Raw genomic sequence first — 14,287 nt, 5'->3', positions numbered from 1 at the left:
ATCTCAGAGAGGTGATTAAGAAAAAGCAGAAAGCATACAGGGAGTGGAAGAAGGGAGGGATCAGCAAGGAAAGCTACCTTATTGAGGTCAGAACATGTAGGGATAAAGTGAGACAGGCTAAAAGTCAAGTAGAGTTGGACCTTGCAAAGGGAATTAAAACCAATAGTAAAAGGTTCTATAGTCATATAAATAAGAAGAAAACAAAGAAAGAAAAAGTGGGACTGCTAAACACTGAGGATGGAGTGGACGTCAAGGATAATCTAGGCATGGCCCAATATCTAAACAAATACTCTGCCTCAGTCTTTAATAAGACTAAAGAGGATCTTAGGGATAATGGTAGCATGACAAATGGGAATGAGGATATGGAAGCAGACATTACCATATTTGAGGTAGAAGCGAAACTCAAATAGCTTAATGGGACTAAATCGGGGGGCCCAGATAATCTTCATCCAAGAATATTAAAGGAATTGGCACATGAAATTGCAAGCCCATTAGCAAGAATTTTTAATGAATCTGTAAACTCAGGGGTTGTACCGTATGATTGGAGAATTGCTAACATAGTTCCTATTTTTAAGAAAGGGAAAAAAGTGATCCGGGTAATTACAGGCCTGTTAGTTTGACATCTGTAGTATGCAAGGTCTTGGAAAAAATTTTGAAGGAGAAGGTAGTTAAGGACATTGAAGTCAATGGTAAATGGGACAAAATACAACATGGTTTTACAAAAGGTAGATCGTGCCAAACCAACCTGATCTCCTCCTTTGAGAAAGTAACAGATTTTTTAGACAAAGGAAACGCAGTGGATCTAATTTACCTAGATTTTAGTAAGGCATTTGATACCGTGCCACATGGGGAATTATTAGTTAAACTGGATAAGATGGGGATCAATAGGAAAATTGAAAGGTGCATAAGGAATTGGTTAAAGGGGAGACTACAACAGGTCCTACTGAAAGGTGAACTGTCAGGCTGGAGGGAGGTTACCAGTGGAGTTCCTCAAGGATCGGTTTTGGGACCAATCTTATTTAATCTTTTTATTACTGACCTCGGCACAAAAAGTGGGAGTGTGCTAATAAAGTTTGCGGATGATACAAAGCTGGGAGGTATTGCCAATTTAGAGAAGGACAGGGATATCATACAGGAGGATCTGGATGACCTTGTAAACTGGAGTAATAGTAATAGGATGAAATTTAATAGTGAGAAGTGTAAGGTCATGCATTTAGGGATTAATAACAAGAATTTTAGTTATAAGCTAGGCACGCATCAATTAGAAGTAACGGAGGAGGAAAAGGATCTTGGGGTATTGGTTGATCATAGGATGACTATGAGCTGCCAATGTGATATGGCCGTGAAAAAGCTAATGCGGTCTTGGGATGCATCAGGAGAGGTATTTCCAGTAGGGATAAGGACGTTTTAGTACCATTATACAAGGCACTGGTGAGACCTCACCTGGAATACTGTGTGCAGTTCTGGTCTCCCATGTTTAAGAAGGATGAATTCAAACTGGAACAGGTACAGAGAATGGATCCAAGGAATGGAAAACTTGTCTTATGAAAGGACACTCAAGGAGCTTGGCTTGTTTAGCCTAACTAAAAGAAGGTTGAGGGGAGATATGATTGCTCTCTATAAATATATCAGAGGGATAAATACCGGAGAGGGAGAGGAATTATTTAAGCTCAGTACCAATGTGGACACAAGAACAAATGGATATAAACTGGCCACCAGGAAATTTAGACTAGAAATTAGACGAAGGTTTCTAACCATCAGAGGAGTGAAGTTTTGGAATAGCCTTCCAAGGGAAGCAGTGGGGGCAAAAGATCTATCTGGCTTTAAGATTAAACTCGATAAGTTTATGGAAGAGATGGTATGATGGGATAAGATGGTTTTGCTAATTAAATATTCATGGTAAATAGGCCCAATGGCCTGTGATGGGATATTAGATGGGGTGGGATCCGAGTTACCCAGGAAAGAATTTTCTGTAGTATCTGGCTGATGAATCTTGCCCATATGCTCAGGGTTTAGCTGATCGCCATATTTGGGGTCGGGAAGGAATTTTCCTCCAGGGCAGATTGGAAGAGGCCCTGGAGGTTTTTCGCCTTCCTCTGTAGCATGGGGCACGGGTCACTTGCTGGAGGATTCTCTGCTCCTTGAAGTCTTTAAACTACGATTTGACGACTTCAATAGCATAGATATAGGTGTGAGGTTTTTTGCAGGAGTGGTGGGTGAAATTCTGTGGCCTGCGTTGTGCAGGAGGTCAGACTAGATGATCATAATGGTCCCTTCTGACCTAAATATCTATGAATCTATGAAAAAAACAAAAAGAAGGATTGTAGCTAGCAAAAGTCTGCACAAATAAGTAAATGAAAGGATCTACTTACCCCGACGCAGAAGTCTGTGGCTGGTCATTTGAACCTGAAAAATAGTCAAGAGTCACTTATGACTGCTTTGCTGTTAAACAAAAAATGGGGAAAACAAAATAAAAATTATATTTATAATGATGAGTAAGAATAAGTTTGTGGCATGGACATTTTTAGTAGACGTCACAGACAGGTCACGGGCAATTCAATGAAAAATTCACTGAAGCTCGTGACCTGTCCTTGATGTTTACTAAAAATACCCATAACAAAACAGGTAGCCTGGGTAGCTGCGGGGCTGGGCGCTCCAGGGTCTCTTTCCGCTGGCGGCTCCAAGCTGCAGAGGTCTCCCCTGCTTCCTGCAGCAGCCAGGAGCTCTGGGGATCCTCCCTGCCGCCCACCGTGGCTGGGAGCTGCCAGGGTCCCCCCCTGCAGCAACCAGAAACTCCGGGGCTCCCCTCCTGCTGCCAGATCCCCCCAGCTGTATACTCCAACAATCAGAAATCAGTATTATGTTATCAACTTTTCCACATAAAAATACCCAAATTGAAATATACACCTTATACAATGATTAATGCCCTACTAAATTCATGGTCCATTGTGATCAATTTCACAGTCATAGGATTTTAAAAATAGTCACTTTCGGGACTAAGATATTTACATCTGAAATTTCAGGGTGCTGTGACCGTGGGGGTCCTGACCCAAAAGGGGGGGGGGGGGAGGTCATGGGATTGCCACCCTCTCACTTCTGTGCTGCCATCAGAGCTGGGCTGGGCTCTGAAGGTAGCAGCCACGGAGTTTCCTGCAGCTGGGGGAGTCTCCCGGAGATGGGTCTGATCTTTCCCATGCTGCTGGGAGCACTCCAGCTGGGGGCTCCTAGCTGCTAGTCCTAGCCCAGCTGGGGAAGGACAGGATTTCCTCTTCGCCTGCAAGACCACTCTCAGAGCATCCAGCAACTGTGCCTTTCTTCATTCACTGTCTCTGCGCTGAAAACACCTGTCCATGCTTAGACACGGCTCTCTCTGCATCCACAGAGTTTGCTGGAATTGTCAGACAGCACCAACCTGTAGCACAGGCAAAGTACAGTCCACTTCTTTCACAATCTTTTTGTAACCAGTCAAAGCCAGGAATTGCATTAAGCAAGGTTAAATCCACCAATAAACAGGTACATTTGTGCTGGGTCAAAAATACACACAGCTTTTAGGAACCCTGCTGCAGGTTGTTGAAACTTTTGAGCCATTTTTGCTATGTTGCTTGACGGTTCCCCATAGCAGTAGTATTGTCTGAGCTTCTTTGCCATGCAAGAAAAATCTGCCGAGCACTGGCATTTAAGTCAGTGTTATCAGAGTGATTTTCGTTTGACTGTGCTTCAGCCCAGAACAGTACATCCATTACTTTGTTTTAAGCTTGGTGGATTGTGACATATCAAGATTCAAACCAAGTGATTCAGTCCATCAGTCCTGTGGCACTCTGATTGGCAATGAACTGAACTTCCTCATTCAGTTGTGCACTGTTTAGAAGAGTTGAAAGGTCTGTTAAAACCTGCGTTTTTGGTGTCAGCGTTAGCTCTTCTGAGATGAACTCTGAGTAGTACTTCAGGTGAGCTGCATGATGTTGTATAGCCCAAAAGCAGGAATTCCAACAAGTAAATTGCTGGCTCTGGGGGAAGTGCAATTTTTTGTTCCCAGATTTCAGTCATTTTGCTCGTGTTTGCAATGTGCTGCCTGCATCAAAGTCTGCACGTAGGGCAGTGTTTAAAGATCTTTTAAATGTAGCTCACCAGTTTATCAACTTCACCAAACTCATCTCCAGAGCTCACTGACAAGAGAAATTATGTGTGTATTACATGTAATATGGACAGCATTTAGCATTAGACCTTGGAGAACAGATTTGAAAGATTTTGTCATGTAATCTGTCGCTTGTGAAAGCAGATACTTTGTCAAAGTCTGCAGCATATTTTGAAATAGTTTTAATTATCGCTTGAGACACTGTAATGTAGTTAACAGCATCCAAGTAAACGTAGTCAGCGAGCATGGTTGTTAGCTTTCCTCTCTGTACATCTTCGGCCTTCTCAGAAATAAAAATCAAACGGAATGTGCAGTACATACTCGTCTTGCTCATCAGTGGATTCATTAGAAATACTTCCAAAAGACTCACATAAATTAGAGACTTCATCTCCTCAAAATGTGTAGCAAAAAATCTTTGGAAGGTAGTCCTGTTGTAGCTTATTCACACTTAGAAAGTGTGATACAGGAGGGCCAGGGAGCAGTGGGAGAGTGCTAGAGGGGAAATATATAAGCTCAAGGCTAATTAAGGCATGGTTCCCTGTAGACTAGGGAAGGTGGCTGCAGGTTAATTGGAGCACCTGCAGTCAATTAAGGCCCTGTTAGGAACCTAACAAAACCCCTTGCTCCAGGCAGACGGGGAGGAGGAGGAGGAAGGAGGAGGAGAGAGGACTGGAGCTTGGAGGTGTGCTGTGAGACTTGGAAAATCAGAGAACCAAAGTAAGGGGGACCCTGCCGCAGTAGGGGAGGGAGATTCCCTTCCCCAGCATCTAAGGACTGCAGGTACCCTACCCAAGGGGGAAGAGGGTAAGAACCCGCAGGGGTTGAGAGGGGCTGGGGCTCAGAGTGAGGACCAAACCCAGACCCCTCCCCCGCTTCCCTCCTTTACCACCTTCCTGGGCCACTAGCAGGGCCATCAACGCCCCAAGAACGGGGGCAAGGGGTAGAATCTTAGCTCCCTGCCAAGAAAAGCACAGGACCCACCAGACTAACATCAGCCATCTTGTCACATAAGCAACTGGAATTTTGTATGTCCCGTTGAATGAATTTACACAGCTTTGGGTGATCTAGTTGGCAGCCGGTGTCAAGTGGAGTGCCCCAGGGGTCGGTCCTGGGGCCGGTTTTGTTCAATATCTTCATAAATGATCTGGAGGATGGTGTGGGTTGCACTCTCAGCAAATTTGCAGATGATACTAAACTGGGAGGAGTGGTAGATACGCTGGAGGGGAGGGATAGGATACAGAAGGACCTAGACAAATTGGAGGATTGGGCCAAAAGAAATCTGATGAGGTTCAATAAGGATAAGTGCAGGGTCCTGCACTTAGGATGGAAGAATCCAATGCACCGCTACAGACTAGGGACCGAATGGCTAGGCAGCAGTTCTGCAGAAAAGGACCTAGGGGTGACAGTGGACGAGAAGCTGGATATGAGTCAACAGTGTGCCCTTGTTGCCAAGAAGGTCAATGGCATTTTGGGATGTATAAGTAGGGGCATAGCGAGCAGATCGAGGGACGTGATCGTTCCCCTCTATTCGACACTGGTGAGGCCTCATCTGGAGTACTGTGTCCAGTTTTGGGCCCCACACTACAAGAAGGATGTGGATAAATTGGAGAGAGTCCAGCGAAGGGCAACAAAAATGATTAGGGGTCTAGAGCACATGACTTATGAGGAGAGGCTGAGGGAGCTGGGATTGTTTAGTCTGCAGAAGAGAAGAATGAGGGGGGATTTGATAGCTGCTTTCAACTACCTGAAAGGGGGTTCCAAAGAGGATGGCTCTAGACTGCTCTCAATGGTAGCAGATGACAGAACGAGGAGTAATGGTCTCAAGTTGCAATGGGGGAGGTTTAGATTGGATATTAGGAAAAACTTTTTCACTAAGAGGGTGGTGAAACACTGGAATGCGTTACCTAGGGAGGTGGTAGAATCTCCTTCCTTAGAGGTTTTTAAGGTCAGGCTTGACAAAGCCCTGGCTGGGATGATTTAACTGGGAATTGGTCCTGCTTCGAGCAGGGGGTTGGACTAGATGACCTTCTGGGGTCCCTTCCAACCCTGATATTCTATGATTCTATGATCACGTTTTTCCAACAGTATATTAGCACTTGCAAATGCATCCACAGGTTCCATTCTGAATAAATGATGGGTCTCAGAGCTCTCTGTTGAAACACTGCAGCTTGCACAAAATAGTGTGTCACCACTGGCATGTAGAATTTGGCTTCCAAACTGTTTCACACGATCCGCTGCAGTAATGATTAGAGATTTTTTTTTATTTACTCTGGACACTCATTTTAAAGTAGTTTCACTTGTCTTCCAGTAGGCTACCAATTGAGATCACTACATTAGAAAACGGCCCCAATCCCCCTATCTACCAGTCAGTCAGTTGAGCCCTGACTTTTATTTGCTGCCCTAAAACGTCAATCAAAAAATCCTGTCAAGCAATTGACTTTTTTTCTTCAAATTGAAAAAAAGCTGCTAATTGCATCTGAAAGGAACACAGTGACCCATTCTCCCCCCCCCCACCCACAGATGCGGAGCGATGGGTGCAGGAAATGAGCAGGGGGAAGGGGCGGAACTTCCTGCAGCCAGCAGAAGTGTCTGAGAGCAGCCATGCAAGGAAAGAGGAGGTGCCCTCCCTCCCCAGCCAGGACTAGCAGCTAGAAGCCCCCAGCAGAAGAAAGAGATCAAGTCAACCTCTTCAGAGCCCAGCTCTGAAGGCAGCAGCCGCAAAGCTTCTTTCAGCCAGGGGAAATTCCTGGAGGTGGGTCAGATCTCCCACCAAGAGCAGCCATGCAGGGGAAAAGAAAGTCCCATCCCTCTCCAGCCTGGCTGGGACTACCAACTCGGAGCCCCTGGCTGGGGTGCTCCCAGGAGTACGGAGGAAATCAGACCCCCCTCTGGGAGCCTCTCCAGCAGCTGCCTTCAGAACCCAGCCCAGCTCTGACGGCAGTGCAGAAGTGACACAAAGAAGAAAAGCCCAGCTCTGAAGGCAGCAGCCATGGAGCTTCTTGCAGCCAGGTAGGTTCCCGCAGGTGTGTCTGATCCCTCCCAGAGCGCGTTCATGCAGGGGAAGAGGAATCCCTCCCCATAAAAACAAAAAACATTTACCTTAATTTCATACATCTATAAATAAAATCATCAACAGAAAAGTCATAGTACATACCTTCTCCCTCTTCCATGAAGGAGAAAGTGTTTCTGTAGCTGTGTTGGTCCCAGGTTATGAGAGAGAGAAGGAATGTGATTTACTATCTTTTATTCCCTAGACATGAAGCAGCTCTGTGTAGCTTGAAAGCTTGTACCTTCCACCAACAGAGGATGATCCATAGAGAGAGATTATCTCACCCACCTTGTCTCTCTCAGAAAGGAGAAAAGCATTCAAGACACAGAAAGTCAGATTACAGTTCAGCAGTACGGAAACACTGAATAAATTTATCGCTTTACCTTTTGCTCTCTTTACTTCTTGGTTTTCTGTGTCAGAAACTTTTCTTTTGGCAGGATGAGATGATGATATGCTAATTGTAGGCCCAGGCACCATCTGTTTAGCACCTTTTAACTCTGCAATTTTCTGTTAAAAAAAAGTTTGAATCAGCAAATAAAATTCAAGAGACTCTCCACTTCAAGACCTCAAAAAATTACTGTGGCTTAAGACTTGTCTACACTTAAAGCTCTGCAGTGGCGCAACTGTAGCGCTTCAGCGAAGATGCTACCTACACCGACAGGAGGGATTCTCCCATCGTTGTACGTAATCCACCTCCCTGAGGTGGTAGCTAGGCTGAGGTTGACCTAGCGCTGTATACACCAGGGGTTACATCAGTTTAACTAAGTCATTCAGGGGCGTCAATTTCACACCCCTGAACGATGTAGTTCTACCGACCTAATTTCCTGTTTTCCACTTTGTTATACTTGTAGACCAGACCTTAGAGTTTAAAGTTCAGAATATTTAGAAACCTTATTAAAATAAAGTTACAGAACACGTTTTCACAACATGCACACCTCTGAAACACTGAAATTGATGTAATCAAGCTTACAAGAACTGAGGTAATGAAGGCTATGATAGTGGTGATCTAAGGTAGTGGCTCTACAAACTTTCCCGACTACTGTATGTACCCTTTTCCAGTAGTATGATTGGATACCCCCAAATTTCACCTGACTTAAACTACTTGCTTACGAAATCAGACATAAAAATATAAAAGTGTCACAGCACACAAGTACTGAAAAATCATTTCTCATTTTACCTTATAATTATAAAATCAATCAGTTGGAATATAAATATAGCACTTACATTTCAGTGTATAATAGAGAGCAGTATAAACAAGTCATTGTCTATTTGAAATTTTAGTTTGTACTGACTTCGCCGCCTGTTGTAAAACTAGGCAAATATCTAGATGAGTTGATGTACCCCTGGAAGACCTCTGTGTCCCCACTGGTTCAGAACCACTGATCTAAGGTGAAGTAAGGAATGAAAGGGCAGGTCAACATTAGAAGCACTACATAGGTGCAGCTGCACCAATGCAGCTGTGCCGCTGTAAGACATCTGGTGAAGACGCTCTGTGCCAATGGGAGAGCACTCTCCCATCAGCATAATTACTTCACCTCCATGAGAGGCGGAAGCTATGTTGGCAGGAGAGCATCTCCTGCTGACATAGCACTGGTGTGGACAGCACTTAGGTTGCTGTAACTTGTATTGCTCAGGGGTGTCTTTTTCACACCCCTGAATGATATAAGTTAGATCGACTTAAGCAGTAGTGTAGACCTGCCCAAAGCTACAGGTACTTCAATGGTTGTAGGTACTGTAAATGCTATACAGTAAATGCTAGGATTGGTGATATAATCACTTTTTTTTTTTCAAATGAACAAACATGATGGCTCAAGAGATTGACAGTGGGGTCTTTCACCTTTAGATCATTGATTTAAATATGATCCAGGTCAGTACTGCCTAAAATTGATACCATCTGATGGCCCTTTGGTGGCCTGCATGAAATGAGTTGACGGGTTCACTTCAGTTCCTAAAAGAGAAGTGGCCACATCACAAGCCACCATTAACTCAACCCTACAGATAGGGTTGGAAAATGTTTTGAATTTCAGATATCTGTCAGAGTCTGTACCAAAACAATGCATTACATTCTAAAACCTCAAGACAACAATCACATCAAACTCAAAGCAGTATTTTTTTTTTTAAATCTACACAACAGGATTGGGATTAAATTTAAAAAAAGTATAAAACACAAATTATACATGTTATCAAATTATATATTCCTGCATCTCTCTAATCTGTTCACATGCCATTATCTGTTAGTACATACCCTCTTAAAAATTGGAAATAAATTCGTTTTTTCTGCCTTGCTACAAGATGTGCTTGAAGTCTCGATCTTTTTTAAACACATTAGGTGCTAGTGAGATTTGCCAGTTGCAATGCATATATAGCATAATTTGTTTATAAATGAGAATTATGCTACAATATAGCCACATCCTAGCTTCTAAATAGAGTCCTTAACTTATTCACAGAGGTTCAAGAGACCTGAAGTTAGACCACTACACTCTCCTTTGCACAATTACAAAAAATATTTGTAAATTCTATCGTGAGATTAAAAAAAAAAAAAAGAGGCCCAGCAAAAACAAGACAAACAGGGAAAAAAAAAAAAAAAACTCTAGACAGCAACAAGAACTCAGATACAGTGCTACAAGAATCATGGCTGTTCATGGGAAAGTCTGAATTTCCGAAGCCTGAAATTCATCATCCTATTTCTTGGTCTTGCATATACCTAGTCCGCAACAGGTGCACTTATTTTAGGATAGTCAACTTACTCATGACTGGAGCTAGTGGTTTGTCATGTTAAGCTATGTGAAAAACCACGGTCTCATCTTGGGGAGGAAAAGGTAAGTCATTTATTAGTGATAAAGCCAGAAGTATTAACTGCAAAACAAGGGAATTTAAAGTAAGAGTTTAAAATGATTTACTAACGTTTAATAGTTTAAAACCATCAGCACCTACAGTTCAGCATCACAGCAGAGGTAGTGCTAGGAGAAGACAGGAGAAACCTGCTGCTATCTCTTAAGTGCTGCTTTTCTGCTCAGAAAAGGCAGCAGAAGTGCACAGACACCATCAGCTATGTAAGTTTTCACTTAAAAAAACCCAAACGATAATAGATCACAGAATCCGTGTCTCTCTGACAACCTATTTCTTTAAGCTTTAGATTTTTACCTTCCATGCAACCCAGTTTCTCATGTGCCAGCTCAGTGAAATTTGTTCAATCATGACTACTCAACACACATATGCAGTAGTCACCAAAAGTCACACAGTTATTGATATATTCTGTTTAAAGAGATGAATCAAAGAATCCATAACTTCCATACAGGCTTATTCATGGTATTTGAACTACCTAGTTTAATCTCTGAATTTTCTATAAAACAGTAGTAGCTGTTTTGATTCGTACAAGACAGACTTGAAAAAAAATGCATTTAAAAATTATATCCAAGACAGAGTCTAAAGCCATCAATTACTAGCACTCCACCAATATAAGACCCAGCTCCTTGCTTCACTAAGGCTTTGCCTTCACTTAAAAAAAAAAGTTTTTTTTTAAACCACATGCTAGTTAACACAAAGCAATAAATACATGCTAAAATCCTAGTATTGACAAGGCAGCTTGTAATTTTCAGATGTGTTAGCAGGTCAAGATATCCATGAGGCACACCTGCTAGCATACATGGAAAAAAAACAAAACAAACAAGCTGCCTTGCCCACACTAGGATTTTACCAAATCACTGTATCAGCGAACACCTGTTTAAAAAAACAAAAAAAACCACACCCACCATTTTTCCTAGGGTGAATGTACCTTGACAATACCCCTGACAAAATCAAGTACCTATCACCTGGGAGTTCAGCTAACTTGACACATTATTAAACAGATGTTTACATTTTAAAATTACAGAAAATGTCTCCAAGGGTATATCTATAATGCAAAAAAATACCGGTATCTGGCCCAGTGTCAGCTGACTCGGGCATGCGGGGCCATAAAATTGCAATATAGATATTCAGGCTTGGGCTCCAGCTCGTGCATCTACACTGCAATTTTATAGTCCTGAAGCTGATCTCAAGTTTGCTGACATGGACCACTTATTGAAACATAGACATTACCCTAAGTTACAAATAGAAACCTACTGACAATTTGCAAATAGATTCCATATATGGCCCTGTAAATGTTCTAATAGCTATTAAACACCTGCATGTATGACTTGCCTTGATGGCTCACTCCCCCAAAAGATGGAGTGCCACTATCACTTCATCAATGCACAATTTTTTTAAATGGTACAAGTTCCCATCATCACATCTGCTATCTAATCTAGAATCTGTACAAGTTACACAAACACAAAGATTACAAATTGTTCTCATAAATCTTGTTATATTGTCAAAGTCTTACCTCTTTGTGTTGTTTCCCTAGTATGTGCGTTTGCCACAGAAGTTCACCCTTAATCTGGGTGTTGCACAAAGTACAGCTTAAGTGCCCCAAACGATTATATGTACATTTTTAAGTTGAGGAAATATTTCAAGATCATACATAACCCTCAAAATTATAATTCTGAAATTCCAATTTGTAGACACTTTTAAAACACTATTTTCAAAGGGATGCTGAGGAAGTGAAGCCCACAGCTTAAGTATTCTTAAAAACATTCCATTACTATTATGTTTCAGGGTTTTATCATGAAAGAAGGGTTTCAATTTATAAGCAAAACACTATATTGTGTTAGGCAGGAGTGTCCAAATTGTGTTACCACTGGTGTACCATCCATTCATTTCAAAATAATACTGTAAGATGGTACATGAACCGATGAAGTTTAGGAGACACTGTGCCATTGCAGGAGGACTACCAGAACATTAAATGGTACAAGAATAGTGTGTAATTTCAAAATATTTGTGATGCCTTCAAGTAGACAAGATTTATAATGTACTAATTAACAGCGTTCATTCTATATCATGATCCAATAGCACAGACCCCTGCACTGGGGCAGAGCTGCCCGGATTTTAATGAGATGTCAGACGGGGCCAGTGCTTGCAGACGGTGATGCAGGATGAGGGCCTATGACTAAGGAAAGGTGACACTGACTGGCAGCTTCACTGTCCCAGCTGGTTAAGGGCAAAGCATAAACGAACAGAAGTAAGGGAGGTTTTCCTCCTGGGGTGTAACAATCCCTCCAGATCTTCACCACACGGCTAAGGAAACCAGCCCCTCACGCGGCGACTGTGCGCCGCTCACTGTCCCCGGGGGGGCGGGGGGGGGGCGCGAGTCCAGGAACGTTTGCGAGGGTTTCTCTGGTTCGGGCACGAGGGGAGCATCGCAAACGCGGGGCTTTCCCCGGGAACCCAGAGGAGTCCGGACCTGTTCCCGACCCAGCGCGGGGCAGCCAGAGCCACAGTCCGCCGTGCAGCGGCCCGGGCGGACTGGAGGGAGGCCGGGGCAAGCGGGACCCTGAGTCTGGGTGGGATCTTCGTTATTTTTATTACTAAGAGCGCGGGGGGCGGAAGGTAGAGTCCCCCCCGCCCGGCACCAGCCCCCGGCGGTCTCAGCGCTATTGACGCGAGGCCGCTGAACCTCCGGGGCAGGCCGGGGAGGGCCGGGAAAGGATATTTAGCGAACGGCGCCTCGATTCGCTTCTTCCCGGCACTTTGTCGCTGCTTCTCCCGCATGAGCCGCCGCAGCTCGTCCTGCTGCACCAGCTTCCGCTCCGAGCCCGGCCCCGCCGCCGCCGCCATCTTGCCCCGGAAATGCCCCCCGCCGCCACTTCCGTTTTAGGAGCCGCTAAGCCCCGCCCCCTTCCCCTGCCAAAGGTCTCGCGCTAGGCGAAGGGGGCGAGGCCAGAACCTGGAGCGAGGCGGAGGCGATCGACCCCTGTTCCAGCGTGGGGGCGGGGCTGCGCATAGGCCCCGCCCCTTGGTCCCGTTTCGCTCCTCTGTCAAGGGACGTCGTGGCTTTGCGGTTTCCCCTGCCAGAAAGCGTGGAAGTGACGACTCCAGCGACGTTCACTGCCCCTTACAGGGACCGTCAGCGACAGACGTCGCCCACGTGTCCAGTCGCAGCGTCATTCACAAGTCCGGTTGCCAACTTGCCGATTACGCAAAACCGCCCCTGCCCCGGCGCCCCCTGCTCCAAGGCACCGACCCCGCCCAGTCCACGGCAGCGTGGCCAACTTTCTCACCTCACCAGACTGACCGTCTAGCCCCGCCCCTTCCCCCAGGCCCCGCCCCCTGCCCACTGAATTCCCCCTCCGTCGGTGGCTCTCTCTCCCCCACCCTCACGGGGCTGGGGCCGGGGGCTGGCGTCGGGTTGCCAAAAGCGAACACCCTTGCCCCGCCCCTTCTCAGAGACCCCACCCCCTTCCGTCCCTCCCTTTTCCCCGCCCCCCTCACGCACGTTCACCGGGCTGGGCAGAGCGCTGGGACGCGGGAGGAGGTGAGGGCTCCAGGGTGGTGCAGGAGGGGGCTCCGGGCTGAGGGGTGGGGCCAAGGGGTTCGGAGTGTGGGAGGCGACTCCTGGCTGGGCCAGCAGCTTGGAGCGTGGGCGGGGGTGCGGGGTCTGGGCTGGAGGTGCAGGATCCAGGGTGGGGCCAGAAATGAGGGGTTCAGGGTGTGGGAGGGGGCTTCAGGTGGGGGTGGGAGCAAGGGCTCCAGCTGGGGGTGTGGGCTCTGGGGTGGGGCCAGGGATGAGGGCTTTGGGGTGCAGGAGGAAGCTCCAGACTGGGGCAGGGGGTTGGGATCCAGGACTGGGTGAGGGGTGCAGGCGCTGGGCGGCGCTTACTTCAGGCAGCTCCCCGGAAGCGACGACGTGTCCCTCTGGCTCCTAGGCACACGGGCTACCGGGGGACTCTGAATGCTGCACCTGTAAGCAGGCACTGCCCGCGCAGCTCCCAGTGGCCGTGGTTCCCAGCCGGAGCCAGAGGGACATGTCGCCGCTTCCAGGAGCCACGCAGAGCTGGCCGCTGTGGCCAACTGGACTTTTAGCAGCGAGCCACCAGAGTCCCTTTTCGACAGGGTGTTCTAGTCCAAAACCGGATGCCTGGCAACCCTACCAAGCAGCTCAATAGTGTTAATGAAATCCATTCAGTGCTCTTCGTCCTACATTTTTTTGCACACCAAGTCGATGTCATTACATCTTAATTAAGCATGTC

At 45.8% G+C, this 14,287-nt stretch overlaps 1 protein-coding gene across 1 annotated transcript in view; it reads right to left on the bottom strand.

Annotated features, from left to right (window-relative positions):
- The window catches only part of ZNF830 (zinc finger protein 830), a 32,229-nt gene extending 19,325 nt beyond the window's left edge, over nucleotides 1-12,904 (bottom strand). The window contains exons 1-4 of the mRNA XM_074945193.1: nucleotides 12,751-12,904; nucleotides 11,545-11,644; nucleotides 7,568-7,691; nucleotides 2,373-2,406 (exon numbers count right to left, since the gene is read on the bottom strand). Coding sequence (XP_074801294.1) covers nucleotides 2,373-2,406; nucleotides 7,568-7,691; nucleotides 11,545-11,644; nucleotides 12,751-12,875 — 383 coding nt within the window. The 5' untranslated portion in view covers nucleotides 12,876-12,904. The remainder of the gene's footprint in view (nucleotides 1-2,372; nucleotides 2,407-7,567; nucleotides 7,692-11,544; nucleotides 11,645-12,750) is intronic.
- Nucleotides 12,905-14,287: the final 1,383 nt, after the last annotated feature.

This window comes from Natator depressus, chromosome 2 (assembly GCF_965152275.1).
Source record: "Natator depressus isolate rNatDep1 chromosome 2, rNatDep2.hap1, whole genome shotgun sequence".
NCBI classification, from domain to species: Eukaryota; Metazoa; Chordata; order Testudines; family Cheloniidae; genus Natator; species Natator depressus.
This window is presented reverse-complemented; position numbering and strand designations above follow the sequence as displayed.